Genomic DNA, 18,769 nt, shown 5'->3' with positions numbered 1-18,769 from the left:
AGGGCCAGAGAGGAGGGAGACGGGAGTGTACGAGGGGAGGCATGGAGGAGCAGAAAAAGACAGGGTGCGTCTCCTGGAGGATGAGGTGCAGCGCCTCTCCCAAACAGTGGGGGCGCTGCAGGCTGCGATAACTGGGCTGAGCTCTACTCTGAGATCTGACCTGCAGGAGGACACCTCCAAGATGCTGGTCACCCTGCTCAACAACCTCCGCGCTGTGACCCCTGACAGTGTCCACGCCCCCGACATAGAGCAGGCCGCAGTACCACCAGACAACCACCAGGGGTCAGTGATCGACGGGCACCAGGCCACCAGGGGGCCAGTCCAGGGGGACAGGGGGCTAGAAAAGGTCCTGGCCAGGTTGGATGATGTCAACACCTCTCTGAAGAGTAAAGAGGAGGCTCTGGAGGAGCTGAGAGGTACCGTGACCTCACACAGCGGTCATATCCGCCTGCTGCTTGATGCCTCTCAGACACAGCAAGACCCTGACCCTAACCCTGTTGGGGGTGGAGCCCCTGCTGACCTGGAGGAGCTACTAGAGAAATACATGGACAGGCAGCTGGGCTTCCTGAGGAAGAACATGGAGGACAGCATGGAGAGAACGATAGAGGAGAGGATAGGGAAGGAGGTGGAGAAGCTGCAGAAATTCTGTGATGGAAGGATCCAGCTGATGGAGAGGAGGTGTGAGGAGGAGCGGGAGAGAGGAATGCTCAGTCTGACTGAGATGGTGGACAAGGAGGAGCAGCTAAAGCAGGAGATCAGGGAGTTGAGACTGGACATCACTGCCTCCGACCAGCCTGGCCGGTCACTCAGACAGACTGACCCCAAACCTAATGTTAGACAGACTGACACTAAACCTAATGTTAGACAGACTGATTCCAAGCCCAGCCTTAGGCAAACTGCCCCTGCCAGACAGACCGACCTGGCTAGACAGGATAACCAGCCACCAGGTATCCTACCAGCTGTCCAGCGTGGTGACCTATCTGACCTGTGGAGGGAGCTGGAGCGTGTGGCGGAGGCCCATCGCATCCTGAATGCCCGCATGGACAATGAGCTGCAGTACCTGTCCTCTCCACGGGGGGAGCTAGAGGGAAAGGGGTTAGAGCTAGAGGGGGAGGGGTTAGGACTAGAGGGAGAGGTGGGGTCTCGGCTGGAGGAGTTAGAGGCGCGTCTGAATGTGACAGAGCAGAACGCGGAGGTCCACTGTTTCTACGTGGAGGAGAAGCTGACCCGGGCACTAGCCGAGCAAGGGGCGGAGCTACGACAGCTGCTGGAGGAACGAGTAAACGTACTGGAAGACCAGTTTACTACCATGCTGGTCGAGATGAACAACGAGTCATATCCTGTTGGAGGAGGAGGGAGCGTGGACCTTCAGGTACTATAGGTAGACAACTCTGGTAGAGGAGGACCAGTTTTCGGAACGTTGTTGGTTTTAATCTCAGACCTGGTGATAGAAAGTGGGAGATGATCTGGCAACCGGAGGGCTGCTGGTCTCAGATCCCAGGTACCATCTCTAGCCGTTGTGCCTTTGTGGGTGCTGCACTGCAGTTCCCAGGTACCATCTCCAGCCATTGTGCGTGCTGCACTGCACATGGCAGTGTGTTTGTGTGTTATGTGTCCATGGTAACAGATTCTGTCTTGTTCCCTCCTCCAGGCTGAGTTGAACAACAACAAGTTTCTTCTGCAGGGTCTGAATGACAAGGTGACCGCTGTGGCTGAGCTCTGTGCTCCCGGCTGTGGTGGAGGACCTAACACCGGAGGGTTTCCCAACACCAACCCTGGGGCTTCCTCCCACCCTGTAGTTCTGGACAGTGTGGTGAAGGACCTGAAGCTCTGTTGTAACGACCTGGAAATCCTCCACACGGATGTGACGTCCAACTCTGACAAACTGAGAGAGCTGGAGGAGATTATAGACAGGCAAATGGTGGGGCAGAAGCGGAGTGTTAAGGAGGTGGAGGACCTCCAGAGGGGGATGGTGATCCTGCAGGACAACGTAGGGGGTCTGGGGGGGGCAGTGACAGGGCTGGGGGACTCTCTGAGCAGGTACACCCAGGACCTCACCAGGATTAACACCACCTACAACACCTGCTGCCAGGTTGGGTCAGGGGCCAGGCCAGGGGAAGGGTTAGGTGGGTTTGGTGCCACTACTATCGGTCCAGGCAGGATCCAGAGTGCGTCTGAGGTAACGGTCCCCAGAGGAGAGGTGGAGGGAAGCAGCAGCAGCCAGGTGGAGGAGCTGAGAACCAAACTGGACAGCCTCACTAACCAGGTAGTTATCTAGTAGTCTTTTATCTAGTAGTCCGTTATCTCACTAACCAGGTTGTCATCTAGTAGTCTGTTATCTCACTAACCAGTTAGTTTTCTAGTAGTCTGTTATGTCACTCACCAGTTAGTTATCTAGTAGTCTGTTATGTCACTCACCAGTTAGTTATCTAGTAGTCTGTTATGTCACTAACCAGTTTGTTATCTAGTAGTCTGTTATGTCACTAGCCAGTTGGTTATCTAGTAGTCTGTTATGTCACCAGCCAGTTAGTTATCTAGTAGTCTGTTATGTCACTAGCCAGTTAGTTATCTAGTAGTCTAGTTGTCAGTTATTAGTTAGTGGATAACACTGTTATCTGTGTTGATATCTTGTTGTAATTTCCTTGATATCCAAAAATATTAAGATTGCTCTTCTTCTTCTTAGGTGCAGACAGAACTTCAGCGTTGCTCTGGTGTGTCTGGGGTGGAGGGGCGTGTCCAGCGCCTGGAGAAAGTGTGTGTTCAGCTGGACGGGGTGTCGGCCAGGGTGCGGGGAGTGAAGGAGGGTTTGGAGAAGCACGTCGCTGGGCTGTGGCACCACGTCAGCCGTGTCAACACCATGCTGGAAAGACAGGCTGCTGACATCACCACCCTAGAGACCTCCCTAAAGACACTACAGACCAGGAGCACTGACACCAACGCCAGGGAGACAGGTCAGTAGTATACTGTGGATGATGGATGGATGAATGGGTGGATGAATGGATGGATTTGTTTTTGTGTAGTTTAATTTATTTGTACCAAATAAAACAAGTGATCAACAACAGTACAGATAAAAACAAATAAATAAACGGTGTGCAGGTGTAGTTGGAAGCTCAGGGGCTTGAAAAAACCACACCACGAAAAACTATATACAATACATACAGTTGAAGTCGGAAGTTTACATACATCTATCTTAGCCAGATACATTTAAACTCAGTTTTTCACAATTCCTGACATTTAATGCTAGTATAAATTCCCTGTCTTAGGTCAGTTAGGATCACCACTATTTTAAGAATGTGAAATGTCAGAATAATAGTAGCGAGAATGATTTATTTCAGCTTTTATTTCTTTCATCACATTCCCAGTGGGTCAGAAGTTTACATACACTCAATTAGTATTTGGTAGCATTGCCTTTAAATTGTTTAACTTGGGTCAAATGTTTCGGGTAGCCTTCCACAAGCTTCCCACAATAAGTTGGGTGAATTTTGGCCCATTCCTCCTGACAGAGCTGGTGTAACTGAGTCAGGTTTGTAGGCCTCCTTGCTCGCACACGCTTTTTCAGTTTTGCCCAGAAACTTTCTATGGGATTGAGGGTCAGGGCTTTGTGATGGCCACTCCAATACCTTGACTTTGTTGCCCTGAAGACATTTTGCCACATCTTTGGAAGTATGTTTGGGGTTATTGGCCATTTGGAACCAAACTTGCGACCAAACTTTAACAAAGCTTTTCAATGTTATAAATTGATTTGAATTTTAATGAGGGAAATAAGTATTTGACCCCTCTGCATAACATGACTTAGTACTTGGTGGCAAAGCCCTTGTTGGCAATCACAGAGGTCAGACGTTTCTTGTAGTTGGCCACCAGGTTTGCACACATCTCAGGAGGGATTTTGTCCCACACTGTAGATCTGGGCCATCCATCAGGGAAGAAAGTGTCATTCCTATGTGCCCTCTCCATCTCAATGAGTTTAGGGTCCAGTTTGAATTTGTCTTTATTAAGGGTCCCTTTTGTCTTTATTAAGGGTCCCTATTAGTTCCTGCCAAGGCAGCAGCTACTTACTCTTCCTGGGGGTTTATTATGGATCCCCATTAGTTCCTGCCAAGGCAGCAGCTACTCTTCCTGGGGTTTATTATGGATCCCCATTAGTTCCTGCCAAGGCAGCAGCTACTCTTCCTGGGGTTTATTATGGATCATCATTAGTTCCTACCAAGGCAGCAGCTACTCTTCCTGGGGTTTATTATGGATCCCCATTAGTTTCTGCCAAGGCAGCAGCTACTCTTCCTGGGATTTATGATGGATCCCCATTAGTTCCTACCAAGGCAGCAGCTACTCTTCCTGGGGTTTATTATGGATCCCCATTAGTTCATGCCAAGGCAGCAGCTACTCTTCCTGGGGTTTACTATGGATCATCATTAGTTCCTACCAAGGCAGCAGCTACTCTTCCTGGTGTTTATTATGGATCATCATTAGTTCCTGCCAAGGCAGCAGCTACTCTTCCTGGGGTTTATTATGGATCATCATTAGTTCCTGCCAAGGCAGCAGCTACTCTTCCTGGGGTTTATTATGGATCCCCATTAGTTCCTGCCAAGGCAGCAGCTACTCTTCCTGGGGTTTATTATGGATCCCCATTAGTTCCTGCCAAGGCAGCAGCTACTCTTCCGGGGGTTTATTATGGATCCCCATTAGTTCCTGCCAAGGCAGCAGCTACTCTTCCTGGGGTTTATTATGGATCCCCATTAGTTCCTGCCAAGGCAGCAGCTACTCTTCCGGGGGTTTATTATGGATCCCCATTAGTTCCTGTCAAGCTAGCAGCTACTCTCCCTGGGGTTTATTATGGATCCCCATTAGTCCCTGCCAAGGCAGCAGCTACAGTTCCTGGGGTTTATTATGGATCCCCATTAGTCCCTGCCAAGGCAGCAGCTACAGTTCCTGGGGTTTACTATGGATCATCATTAGTTCCTACCAAGGCAGCAGCTACTCTTCCTGGGGTTTATTATGGATCCCCATTAGTTCCTGCCAAGGCAGCAGGTACTCTTCCTGGGGTTTATTATGGATCCCCATTAGTTCCTGCCAAGGCAGCAGCTACTCTTCCTTGGGTTTATTATGGATCATCATTAGTTCCTGCCAAGGCAGCAGCTACTCTTCCTGGGGTTTATTATGGATCATCATTAGTTCCTGCCAAGGCAGCAGCTACTCTTCCTGGGGTTTATTATGGATCCCCATTAGTTCCTGCCAAGGCAGCATGTACTCTTCCTTGGGTTTATTGGCGGCGACACAGTAAAGAGGCTCTGCTGAAGCTTATTTCTCCAATCAGTTATTCGAATGACGCTAGGAGTTCATGTTTCAAACATGTTCTCAAATGCCATTGAAAAGGCAGCAGTGGTATGAGAACCAGCACATTCTTGAGCATGTAATGCGGCTTTCTTCAGTACGAAATCCTTATCGACCCACTGTGCTGTCAGACTCAGCATGCTCATATCTGGAAAATATGTGTGAAATGCTGGATAATGTATGTCACGAAAACAGAGAAGTACATTTTCTGGGTGATTTAAATATTGACAGGTTCTCATCAAGCTGCCCACTCAAGAAAAAACTTTAAACTGTAACCAGCAGGGTAGCCTAGTGGTTAGAGCGTTGGACTAGTAACCAGCAGGGTAGCCTAGTGGTTAGAGCGTTGAACTAGTAACCAGCAGGGTAGCCTAGTGGTTAGAGCGTTGGACTAGTAACCGGAAGGTTACTTCAAACTGTAACCAGCAGGGTAGCCTAGTGGTTAGAGCGTTGGACTAGTAACCAGCAGGGTAGCCTAGTGGTTAGAGCGTTGGACTAGTAACCAGCAGGGTAGCCTAGTGGTTAGAGCGTTGGACTAGTAACCAGCAGGGTAGCCTAGTGGTTAGAGCGTTGGACTAGTAACCGGAAGGTTACTTCAAACTGTAACCAGCAGGGTAGCCTAGTGGTTAGAGCGTTGGACTAGTAACCGGAAGGTTACTTCAAACTGTAACCAGCAGGGTAGCCTAGTGGTTAGAGCGTTGGACTAATAACCAGCAGGGTAGCCTAGTGGTTAGAGCGTTGGACTAGTAACCAACAGAGTAGCCTAGTGGTTAGAGCGTTGGACTAGTAACCAGCAGGGTAGCCTAGTGGTTAGAGCGTTGGACTAGTAACCAGCAGGGTAGCCTAGTGGTTAGAGCGTTGGACTAGTAACCAGCAGGGTATCCTAGTGGTTAGAGCGTTGGACTAGTAACCAGCAGGGTAGCCTAGTGGTTAGAGTGTTGGACTAGTAACCAGCAGGGTAGCCTAGTGGTTAGAGCGTTGGACTAGTAACCAGCAGGGTAGCCTAGTGGTTAGAGCGTTGGACTAGTAACCAGCAGGGTAGCCTAGTGGTTAGAGCGTTGGACTAGTAACCAGCAGGGTAGCCTAGTGGTTAGAGCGTTGGACTAGTAACCGGCAGGGTAGCCTAGTGGTTAGAGCGTTGGACTAGTAACCGGCAGGGTAGCCTAGTGGTTAGAGCGTTGGACTAGTAACCAGCAGGGTAGCCTAGTGGTTAGAGCGTTGGACTAGTAACCAGCAGGGTAGCCTAGTGGTTAGAGCGTTGGACTAGTAACCAGCAGGGTAGCCTAGTGGTTAGAGCGTTGGACTAGTAACCAGCAGGGTAGCCTAGTGGTTAGAGCGTTGGACTAGTAACCAACAGGGTAGCCTAGTGGTTAGAGCGTTGGACTAGTAACCAACAGGGTAGCCTAGTGGTTAGAGCGTTGGACTAGTAACCAGTAGGGTAGCCTAGTGGTTAGAGCGTTGGACTAGTAACCAACAGGGTAGCCTAGTGGTTAGAGCGTTGGACTAGTAACCAACAGGGTAGCCTAGTGGTTAGAGCGTTGGACTAGTAACTAACAGGGTAGCCTAGTGGTTAGAGCGTTGGACTAGTAACCAACAGGGTAGCCTAGTGGTTAGAGCGTTGGACTAGTAACCAACAGGGTAGCCTAGTGGTTAGAGCGTTGGACTAGTAACCAGCAGGGTAGCCTAGTGGTTAGAGCGTTGGACTAGTAACCAGCAGGGTAGCCTAGTGGTTAGAGTGTTGGACTAGTAACCAGCAGGGTAGCCTAGTGGTTAGAGCGTTGGACTAGTAACCAACAGGGTAGCCTAGTGGTTAGAGCGTTGGACTAGTAACCAACAGGGTAGCCTAGTGGTTAGAGCGTTGGACTAGTAACCAGCAGGGTAGCCTAGTGGTTAGAGCGTTGGACTAGTAACCAGCAGGGTAGCCTAGTGGTTAGAGCGTTGGACTAGTAACCGGATGGTTACCTCAAACTGTAACCAGCAGGGTAGCCTAGTGGTTAGAGCGTTGGACTAGTAACCAGCAGGGTAGCCTAGTGGTTAGAGCGTTGGACTAGTAACCAGCAGGGTAGCCTAGTGGTTAGAGCGTTGGACTAGTAATCGGAAGGTTACCTCAAACTGTAACCAATGCCTGTGACTTGGTTCAGGTTATCAGTCAACGTACCAAATCAAATCACTTCTTATTTGTCACATGCGCCGAATACAATAGGTGAAGACCTTACAGTGAAATGCTGAATACAATAGGTGTAGACCTTACAGTGAAATGCTGACTTACAAGCCCCTTAACCAACAATGCAGTTTTAATAAGAGAAATACCCCCCAAAAATGTTCAATAATAATTAAAGAGCAGCAGTAAAATACCAATAGCAGGGCTATATGCAAGGGGTACTGGTACAGAGTCAATGTGGAGGCTATATACAAGGGGTACTGGTACAGAGTCAATGTGGAGGCTATATACAAGGGGTACTGTTACAGAGTCAATGTGGAGGCTATATACAAGGGGTACTGGTACAGAGTCAATGTGGAGGCTATATACAAGGGGTACTGGTACAGAGTCAATGTGGAGGCTATATACAGGGGGTACTGGTACAGAGTCAATGTGGAGGCTATATACAAGGGGTACTGGTACAGAGTCAATGTGGAGGCTATATACAGGGGGTACTGGTACAGAGTCAATGTGGAGGCTATATACAAGGGGTACTGGTACAGAGTCAATGTGGAGGCTATATACAGGGGGTGCCGGTACAGAGTCAATGTGCGGGGGCACCGGTTAGTCGAGGTAATTAAGGTAATATGTACTTGTGTCTAAGGTAGTAGTTTTGGAATTGTTAGCTAGATTACTTGTTGGTTATTACTGCATTGTCGGTACTAGAAGCACAAGCATTTCGCTACACTCGCATTAACATCTGCTAACCATGTGTATGTGACAAATAAAATTTGATTTGATGTAGGTAGAGTTATTAAAGTGATGCGTAGATAATAAACAGAGAGTAGCAGCAGCGTCAAGGGGGGGGGGGGGGGGGGGGTTGTAAATAGTCTGGGTAGCCATTTGATGAGATGTTCAGGAGTCTTATGGTTTGGGTGTAGAAGCTGTTTAGAAGCCTCTTGGACCTAGACTTGTTACTCCGGTACCACTTGCCGTGTGGTAGCAGAGAGAACAGTCTATGACTAGGGTGGCTGGAGTCTTTGACCATTTTTAGGGCCTTCCTTTGACACCGCCTGGTATAGAGGTCCTGGATGGCAGGAAGCTTGGCCCCAGTGACTATGTATGGCTTGGGTGGATGGATGGATTAATTAATGAATTGGGCTGTTGGGTCCCAGACCTTCTAGATAATTAACAGGGATAGAAGATGGAAAGATTACCTCAGTTTGAAAGACACAGTTTCTGTTTAAGTCTCACTCCCAGCTCCTCCTAAATCCTGTGACCTGCAGACAGCTGTGTCAATATGGGCTACGGAGATAAAGTCATATTAGAGACCTGGATAACTGGAAAACTAATATGCAGCCAGTGGCGTGTTTCCACTCTGAAGAAGCTGTTTCCTGAAAGTAAATCCCCTGTATGGAGCGCTTGGACATGGAGAGGTTCAGATTTGAGGAAATGGCCAAATGTAAGGAATAGGCCATAGGGTTGTGTTTAGCCACGGGGAAGGAATGTAGTCTGCTTGGTTTAACTGATGACATGTAGTGAGTTTAGCCTGGTTCCTCTCTAGGTTTCTTCCTAGGTTTTGGCCTTTCTAGGGAGTTTTTCCTAGCCACCGTGCTTCTACACTTGCATTGCTTGCTGTTTGGGGTTTTAGGCTGGGTTTCTGTACAGCACTTTGAGATATCAGCTGATGTACGAAGGGCTATATAAATACATTTGATTTGATGAAGAGGTTTTTAAAGGTTAATATGAAGCTCTATTCTGGGCCTCATGGAGAGGGTCTCCTCCTGTCCCCCGGTCTGTGTGTCCTGTTGGGCCTCATAGAGAGGATCTCCTCCTGTCCCCCTGTCCTGTTGGGCCTCATAGAGAGGGTCTCCTCCTGTCCCCCGGTCTGTGTGTCCTGTTGGGCCTCATAGAGAGGATCTCCTCCTGTCCCCCTGTCCTGTTGGGCCTCATGGAGAGGGTCTCCTTCTGCCCCCCTGTCCTACTGGGCCTCATAGAGAGGGTCTCCTGTCCCCCTGTCTGTGTGTCCTGCTGGGCCTCATAGAGAGGGTCTCCTGTCCCCCTGTCTGTGTGTCCTGCTGGGCCCATATAGGGTCTCCTGTCCCCATGTCTGTGTGTCCTGCTGGGCCTCATAGAGAGGGTCTCCTGTCCCCCTGTCTGTGTGTCCTGCTGGGCCTCATGGAGAGGGTCTCCTGTCCCCCTGTATGTGTGTCCTGCTGGGCCTCATGGAGAGGGTCTCCTGTCCCCCTTTCTGTGTGTCCTGTTGGGCTTCATAGAAAGTCTCCTGTCCCCCTGTCTGTGTGTCCTGTTGGGCCTCATAGAGAGGGTCTCCTCCTGTGCCCCTGTCTGTGTGTCCTGTTGGGCCTCATAGAGAGGGTCTCCTGTCCCCCTGTCTGTGTGTCCTGCTGGGCCTCATGGCGAGGGTCTCCTGTACCCCTGTCTGTGTGTCCTGTTGGGCTTCATAGAGAGTCTCCTGTCCCCCTGTCTGTGTGTCCTGCTGGGCCTCATAGAGAGGGTCTCCTCCTGTCCCCCTGTCTGTGTCCTGCTGGGCCTCATAGAAGGTCTTCTCTAGAGATCGACCGATTAATCGGAATTGCCGATTTAATTAGGGCCGATTTCAAGTTTTCATAACAATCGGAAATCGTTTTTTTTTTAATGTAATCTTTATTTAACTTGGCAAGTCAGTTAAGAACACATTCTTATTTTCAATTACGGCCTAGGAACGGTGGGTTACCTGCCTCGTTCAGGGGCAGAACGACAGATTTTCCCCTTGTCAGCTCGGGGGATCCAATCTTGAAAACTTACAGTTAACTAGTCCAGCGCAATAACGACCGTTGCACTCGTTGCACTCCACAGGAGACTGCCTGTTACGCGAATGCAGTAAGCCAAGGTAAGTTGCTAGCTAGCATTAAACTTATCTTATAAAAAACAATCAATCAATCATAATCACTAGTTAACTACACATGGTTGATGATATTACTAGATATTATCTAGCGTGTCCTGCTTTGCGTGTAATCTGACTGAGCATACAAGTATCTAAGTATCTGACTGAGCGGTGGTAGGCAGAAGCAGGCGCGTAAACATTCATTCACACAGCACTTTCGTGCGTTTTGCCAGCAGCTCTTCGTTGTGCGTCAAGCATTGCGCTGTTTATGACTTCAAGCCTATCAACTCCCGAGATGAGGCTGGTGTAACCCGAAGTGAAATGGCTGGCTAGTTAGCGCGCGCTAATAGTGTTTCAAACGTCACTCGCTCTGAGCCTTGGGGTGGTTGTTTCCCCTGCTCTGCATGGGTAACGCTGCTTCGAGGGTGGCTGTTGTCATTGTGTTCCTGGTTCGAGCCCAGGGAGGAGCGAGGAGAGGAACGGAAGCTATACTGTTACACTGGCAATACTATAGTGCCTGTAAGAACAACCGGATATTCAAAAAACTTCCTACCTGGGAATATTGAAGACTCATGTTAAAAGGAACCACCAACTTTCATATGTTCTCATGTTCTGAGCAAGGAACTTAAACGTTAGCTTTCTTACATGGCACATATTGCACTTTTACTTTCTTCTCCAGCACTTTGTTTTTGTCTTATTTAAACCAAATTGAACATGTTTCATTATTTATTTGAGGCTAAATTGATTTTATTGATGTATTATATTAAGTTAAAATAATTGTTAATTCAGTATTGTTGTAATTGGCATTATTACAAATACATTTTAAAAAATTGGCCGATTAATCGTTATCGGCATTTTGGTCCTCCAATAATCGGTATCGGCGTTGAAAAATCATACTCGGTCGACCTCTAGTCTCCTCCCGTCCCCCTGTCCTGCTGGGCCTCATAGAGAGGGTCTCCTCCTGTCTGTGTATCCTGATGGTGTTTTTAGGAGAGGGCCGTGCTGAGGTCACTGGGGCTGTCATGCATCCCTGCAGTACGTCATCCTCAACCCTGCAGCCATCATTGGCACAGTTCTCTCTAGTAGAGGCCCACGGTAGGGATGTGACAATTGGAAAACATTTCTTAACGTTTAAATATACTTTATTTTATCTTCGGTTTTCTGTTGGGGGCAGTGGTGTAGTGCTATTTTTTAGGTACTAGTGTGCTTTTTTTTATTTTTACGCCATCATTTGGTTTGGGATCTGATCCCTGCACACCGTTATACCCACCCCAATCTACACCCCTCTTACCCAGGGTAATCAAAACTGTGGAGAGATCCCAGCTCCAAGCCTCTGTCATGACATCACAGCTGAGGAGAGGAGAGAGCATCTGGAGTGGGGTGTGGAGCCATGATCCTCCCCTAGTTCCCTGAACTCTGCCTCTCTTCTCCCCTCCCCTCCCCTCACCACACCAACCTCCTCCTCTCCTTGCGTTCTGCCTCTCTTCTCCCCTCCCCTCATCAACCTCCTCCTCTCCCTGCATTCTGCCTCTCTTCTCCCCTCACCACACCAACCTCCTCCTCTCCCTGCATTCTGCCTCTCTTCTCCCCTCCCCTCACCAACCTCCTCTCCCTGCATTCTGCCTCTCTTCTCCCCTCACCACACCAACCTCCTCCTCTCCCTGCATTCTGCCTCTCTTCTCCCCTCCCCTCACCATAGCACCCTCTCCTCTCCCTGCATTCTGCCTCTCTTTGACCCTCCCCTCCCCTCACCACACCAACTTCCTCCTCTCCCTGCATTCTGCCTCTCTTCTCCCCTCACCACACCAACCTCTTCCTCTCCCTGCATTCTGCCTCTCTTCTCCCCTCACCACACCAACCTCCTCCTCTCCCTGCATTCTGCCTCTCTTCTCCCCTCCCCTCACCACACCAACCTCCTCCTCTCCCTGCATTCTGCCTCTCTTCTCCCCCCCCCTCCCCACACCAACCTCCTCCTCTCCCTGCATTCTGCCTCTCTTCTCCCCTCCCCTCACCACACCAACCTCCTCCTCTCCCTGCATTCTGCCTCTTTTTGACCCTCCTCTCCCCTCACCACACCAACCTCCTCCTCTCCCTGCGTTCTGCCTTTATTCTCCCCTCACCACACCAACCTCCTCCTCTCCCTGCATTCTGCCTCTCTTCTCCCCTCACCACACCAACCTCCTCCTCTCCCTGCATTCTGCCTCTCTTCTCCCCTCCCCTCACCAACCTCCTCTCCCTGCATTCTGCCTCTCTTCTCCCCTCACCACACCAACCTCCTGCTCTCCCTGCATTCTGCCTCTCTTCTCCTCTCCCCTCACCATACCAACCTCCTCCTCTCCCTGCATTCTGCCTCTCTTTGACCCTCCCCTCCCCTCACCACACCAACCACCTCCTCTTCCTGCATTCTGCCTCTCTTCTCCCCACACCACACCAACCTCCTCCTCTCCCTGCATTCTGCCTCTCTTCCCTTCTCCCCACACCACACCAACCTCCTCCTCTCCCTGCATTCTGCCTCTCTTCTCCCCTCACCACACCAACCTCCTCCTCTCCCTGAATTCTGCCTCTCTTCCCCCCTCCCCTTCCCTCACCACACCAACCTCCTCCTCTCCCTGCATTCTGCCTCTCTTCTCCCCTCCCCTCACCACACCAACCTCCTCCTCTCCCTGCATTCTGCCTCTCTTCTCCCCTCCCCTCACCATAGCACCCTCTCCTCTCCCTGCATTCTGCCTCTTTTTGACCCTCCCCTCCCCTCACCACACCAACCTCCTCCTCTCCCTGCATTCTGCCTCTCTTCTCCCCTCCCCTCACCAACCTCCTCTCCCTGCATTCTGCCTCTCTTCTCCCCTCACCACACCAACCTCCTCCTCTCCCTGCATTCTGCCTCTCTTCTCCCCTCCCCTCACCATAGCACCCTCTCCTCTCCCTGCATTCTGCCTCTCTTTGACCCTCCCCTCCCCTCACCACACCAACTTCCTCCTCTCCCTGCATTCTGCCTCTCTTCTCCCCTCACCACACCAACCTCTTCCTCTTCCTGCATTCTGCCTCTCTTCTCCCCTCACCATACCAACCTCCTCCTCTCCCTGCATTCTGCCTCTCTTCTCCCCTCCCCTCACCACACCAACCTCCTCCTCTCCCTGCATTCTGCCTCTCTTCTCCCCTCCCCTCCCCACACCAACCTCCTCCTCTCCCTGCATTCTGCCTCTCTTCTCCCCTCCCCTCACCACACCAACCTCCTCCTCTCCCTGCATTCTGCCTCTTTTTGACCCTCCTCTCCCCTCACCACACCAACCTCCTCCTCTCCCTGCGTTCTGCCTTTCTTCTCCCCTCACCACACCAACCTCCTCCTCTCCCTGCATTCTGCCTCTCTTCTCCCCTCACCACACCAACCTCCTCCTCTCCCTGCATTCTGTCTCTCTTCTCCCCTCCCCTCACCAACCTCCTCTCCCTGCATTCTGCCTCTCTTCTCCCCTCACCACACCAACCTCCTGCTCTCCCTGCATTCTGCCTCTCTTCTCCTCTCCCCTCACCATACCAACCTCCTCCTCTCCCTGCATTCTGCCTCTCTTTGACCCTCCCCTCCCCTCACCACACCAACCACCTCCTCTTCCTGCATTCTGCCTCTCTTCTCCCCACACCACACCAACCTCCTCCTCTCCCTGCATTCTGCCTCTCTTCCCTTCTCCCCACACCACACCAACCTCCTCCTCTCCCTGCATTCTGCCTCTCTTCTCTTCTCCCCTCACCACACCAACCTCCTCCTCTCCCTGAATTCTGCCTCTCTTCCCCCCTCCCCTTCCCTCACCACACCAACCTCCTCCTCTCCCTGCATTCTGCCTCTCTTCTCCCCTCCCCTCACCACACCAACCTCCTCCTCTTCCTGCATTCTGCCTCTCTTCTCCCCTCCCCTCACCATAGCACCCTCTCCTCTCCCTGCATTCTGCCTCTCTTTGACCCTCCCCTCCCCTCACCACACCAACCTCCTCCTCTCCCTGCATTCTACCTCTCTTCTCCCCTCACCACACCAACCTCTTCCTCTCCCTGCATTCTGCCTCTCTTCTCCCCTCACCACACCAACCTCCTCCTCTCCCTGCATTCTGCCTCTCTTCACCCCTCACCACACCAACCTCTTCCTCTCCCTGCATTCTGCCTCTCTTCTCCCCTCACCACACCAACCTCCTCCTCTCCCTGCATTCTGCCTCTCTTCTCCCCTCACCACACCAACCTCCTCCTCTCCCTGCATTCTGCCTCTCTTCTCCCCTCCCCTCACCACACCAACCTCCTCCTCTCCCTGCATTCTGCCTCTCTTCTCCCCTCCCCTCACCACACCAACCTCCTCCTCTCCCTGCAGTCTGCCTCTTTGACCCTCCCCTCCCCTCACCACACCAACCTCCTCCTCTCCCTGCGTTCTGCCTCTCTTCTCCCCTCACCACACCAACCTCCTCTTCTCCCTGCATTCTGCCTCTCTTCTCCCCTCACCACACCAACCTCCTCCTCTCCCTGCATTCTGCCTCTCTTCTCCCCTCCCCTCACCAACCTCCTCTCCCTGCATTCTGCCTCTCTTCTCCCCTCACCACACCAACCTCCTCCTCTCCCTGCATTCTGCCTCTCTTCTCCTCTCCCCCCACCATACCAACCTCCTCCTCTCCCTGCATTCTGCCTCTCTTTGACCCTCCCCTCCCCTCACCACACCAACCACCTCCTCTTCCTGCATTCTGCCTCTCTTCTCCCCACACCACACCAACCTCCTCCTCTCCCTGCATTCTGCCTCTCTTCCCTTCTCCCCACACCACACCAACCTCCTCCTCTCCCTGCATTCTGCCTCTCTTCTCCCCTCACCACACCAACCTCCTCCTCTCCCTGAATTCTGCCTCTCTTCTCCCCTCCCCTCCCCTCCCCTCACCACACCAACCTCCTCCTCTCCCTGCATTCTGCCTCTCTTCTCCCCTCCCCTCACCACACCAACCTCCTCCTCTCCCTCCATTCTGCCTCTCTTCTCCCCTCACCACTCCAGCCTCCTCCTCTCCCTGCACTCTGCCTGTTCAGGGTGAGATGAGAAGAGAGGCAGAGTTCAGGGAACTAGGGGAGACTCATGGCTCTACACCCCCACTCCAGATGCTCTCTCCTCTCCTCAGCTGTGATGTCATGACAGAGGAAGCTTCCCTGGAGCTGGGATCTCTCCACAGTTTTGATTACCCTGGGTCAGAGGGTGTTTGGATGGGGGTGGGTATAATGGTGTGAAAGGATGAGATCCAAAACCAAACATAGCAGGTTATAGCTAACGTGCTTATCTATAGAAAGTGAATTTCCTTTCAGTCAAACTGAGACCTTACTACCAGACTCAGTGGTGGAAAAGTACCCAATTATCATACTTGAGCAAAAGTAAAGATACTTTTAAAAGAAAATGACTCAAGTTAAATTGAAAGTCACCCAGTAAAATACTATTTAAGTAAAAGTCTAAAAGTATTTGGTTTTAAATATACTTAAGTATCAAAAGTAAAAGTATAAATAATTTCAAATTCCTTATATTAAGCAAAGCAGACGGCACCATTTTCTTGTTATTTTAATATACAGATAGCAAATGGCACACTCCAATACTCAGAGATAATTTACAAACTAAGCATGCATGTTTAGTGAGTCTCAAATCAAGTCATATTTTATTTGTCACATACACATGGTTAGCAGATGTTAATGCGAGTGTAGCGAAATGCTTTTGCTTCTAGTTCCGACAATGCAGTAATAACCAACGAGTAATCTAACTAACAATTCCACATCTACCTTATACACACAAGTGTAAAGGGATGAAGAATATGTAAATAAAGATATATGAATGAGTGATGGTACAGAACAGCATAGACAAGATGCAGTAGATGGTATCTAGTACAGTATATACATATGAGATGAGTAATGTAGGGTATGTAAACATTATATTAAGTGGCATTGTTTAACGTGGCTAGTGATACATTTTTACATACATTTTTACATTACTAAAGTGGCTGGAGTTGAGTCACTATGTTGGCAGCAGCCACTCAATGTTAGTGGTGGCTGTTTAACAGTCTGATGGCCTTGAGATAGAAGCTGTTTTTCAGTCTCTCGGTCCCTACTTTGATGCACCTGTACGGACCTCGCCTTCTGGGTGATAGCGGGGTGAACAGGCAGTGGCTCGGGTGGTTGATGTCCTCGATGATCTTTATGGCCTTCCTGTGACATCGGGTCACTACCCTCTGGAGAGCCTTACGGTCGTGGGCGGAGCAGTTGCCGTACCAGGCGGTGATACAGCCCGACAGGATGCTCTCGATTGTGCATCTGTAAAAGTTTGTAAGTGCTTTTGGTGACAAGCCAAGTTTCTTCAGCCTCCTGAGGTTGAAGAGGCGCTGCTGCGCCTTCTTCACCACGCTGTCTGTGTGGGTGGACCAATTTAGTTTGTCCGTGATGTGTACACCGAGGAACTTAAAACTTACTACCCTCTCCACTATTGTCCCGTCGATGTGGATAGGGGGCGTTCCTTGTTCTTCATGATGCTCTCTGCGCTTTTAACGGACCATCTGAGACTATCACAGTGCAGGTGCATTTATACGGAGACTTGATTACACACAGGTGGATTGTATTTATCATCATTAGTCATTTAGGTCAACATTGGATCATTCAGAGATCCTCACTGAACTTCTGGAGAGAGTTTGCTGCACTGAAAGTAAAGGGGCTGAATAATTTTGCACGCCCAATTTTTCAGTTTTTGATTTGTTAAAAAAGTTTGAAATATCCAATAAATGTCGTTCCACTTCATGATTGTGTCCCACTTGTTGTTGATTCTTCACAAAAAAATTCAGTTTTATATCTTTGTTTGAAGCCTGAAATGTGGCAAAAGGTCGCAAAGTTCAAGGGGGCCGAATACTTTCGCAAGGCGCTGTATATTACAGCTTGGCTTGAACAAAAGTCTGCAACTACACAAACTATCTGCTTTAGGGGGCAGGAGGCCAGAGGGGTGGGTGTTCCACTGCCTGCTTGTCTCTCTGTGAGGTTAAGGTGAGGAGGACCCTGCCTGTCTCTCTGTGAAGTTAAGGAGAGGATGACCCTGCCTGTCTCTCTGTGAAGTTAAGGAGAGGATGACCCTGCCTGTCTCTCTGTGAGGTTAATGTGAGGAGGACCCTGCCTGTCTCTCTGTGAAGTTAAGGAGAGGATGACCCTGCCTGTCTCTCTGTGAAGTTAAGGAGAGGATGACCCTGCCTGTCTCTCTGTGAAGTTAAGGAGAGGATGACCCTGCCTGTCTCTCTGTGAGGTTAATGTTAGGATGACCCTGCCTGTCTCTCTGTGAGGTTAATGTGAGGATGACCCTGCCTGTCTCTCTGTGAGGTTAAGGTGAGGAGGACCTCGCTGGAATTTCATCAGCAGAATGCCTAGCAGCTGATTCCCCAGAGAGAAACAGTGTGGGTGTTTATGAGCAGGTTGTTCAACTTAGGCGTGTTATAGTTACCCTGTTTTTCCATCACGTGTTCCAAAGTACTGGTATTAATTATGAGATATGATGCATTGTTATGGTTTCACATATACTCACTCAACAACACCCATCCTTATGGTAAACCAACTAAAAAAACAATATCTCTGTAACTCTTTCTTGTTTCTCTCTTTCTCTTCCTGTTTCTCTCTCTACTCGCCTTGTTTTGCTCTCTCTCCCTGTTTCTTTCTCTCTCCGTTTCTCTCTCTCTCTGTTTCTCTCTCTCTCTCCCTGTTTCTCTCTCTCTCCGTTTCTCTCTCTCTCTCTCTCCCTGTGTTTCTCTCTCTCCGTTTCTCTCTCTCTCTCCCTTTGTTTCTCTCTCTCCGTTTCTCTCTCTCGTTTCTCTCTCTCTCTCCCTGTGTATCTCTCTCTCCGTTTCTCTCCGTTTCTCTCTCTCTCCCTGTTTCTCTCTCTCCGTTTCTCTCTCTCTCTCTCCCTGTGTTTCTCTCTCTCCGTTTCTCTCTCTCTCTCTCTCCCTGTTTCTCTCTCTCCGTTTCTCTCTCTCTCTCTCTCCCTGTTTCTCTCTCTCCGTTTCTCTCTCTCTCTCTCCCTGTGTTTCTCTCTCTCCGTTTCTCTCTCTCTCTCCCTTTGTTTCTCTCTCTCCGTTTCTCTCTCTCGTTTCTCTCTCTCTCTCCCTGTGTATCTCTCTTTCCGTTTCTCTCCGTTTCTCTCTCTCTCCCTGTTTCTTTCTCTCTCTCTCTCTCTCCCTGTTTCTCTCTCTCCGTTTCTCTCTCTCTCTCTCTCCCTGTTTCTCTCTCTCCGTTTCTCTCTCTCTCTCCCTGTTTCTCTCTCTCTCCGTTTCTCTCTCTCGTTTCTCTCTCTCTCTCTCTCTCTCTCCGTTTCTCTCTCTCTGTTTCTCTCTCTCCGTTTCTCTCTCTCTCCCTGTTTCTCTCTTTGCCTCTCTCTCTCCCTATTTCTCTCTTTCTCCCTG

The 18,769-nt window shown here is 50.0% G+C and overlaps 1 protein-coding gene across 1 annotated transcript in view; it reads left to right on the top strand.

Moving 5' to 3' along the window:
- emilin2a (elastin microfibril interfacer 2a) overlaps window positions 1–18,769 on the top strand; it is a 54,504-nt gene that overhangs the window by 21,322 nt on the left and 14,413 nt on the right. Inside the window, exons 4-6 of the mRNA XM_036966530.1 lie at window positions 3–1,372; window positions 1,652–2,266; window positions 2,684–2,951. Coding sequence (XP_036822425.1) covers window positions 3–1,372; window positions 1,652–2,266; window positions 2,684–2,951 — 2,253 coding nt within the window. The remainder of the gene's footprint in view (window positions 1–2; window positions 1,373–1,651; window positions 2,267–2,683; window positions 2,952–18,769) is intronic.

The sequence above is a fragment of the Oncorhynchus mykiss genome, chromosome 28 (assembly GCF_013265735.2).
Source record: "Oncorhynchus mykiss isolate Arlee chromosome 28, USDA_OmykA_1.1, whole genome shotgun sequence".
In the NCBI taxonomy this organism is placed as follows: Eukaryota; Metazoa; Chordata; class Actinopteri; order Salmoniformes; family Salmonidae; genus Oncorhynchus; species Oncorhynchus mykiss.
This window is presented reverse-complemented; position numbering and strand designations above follow the sequence as displayed.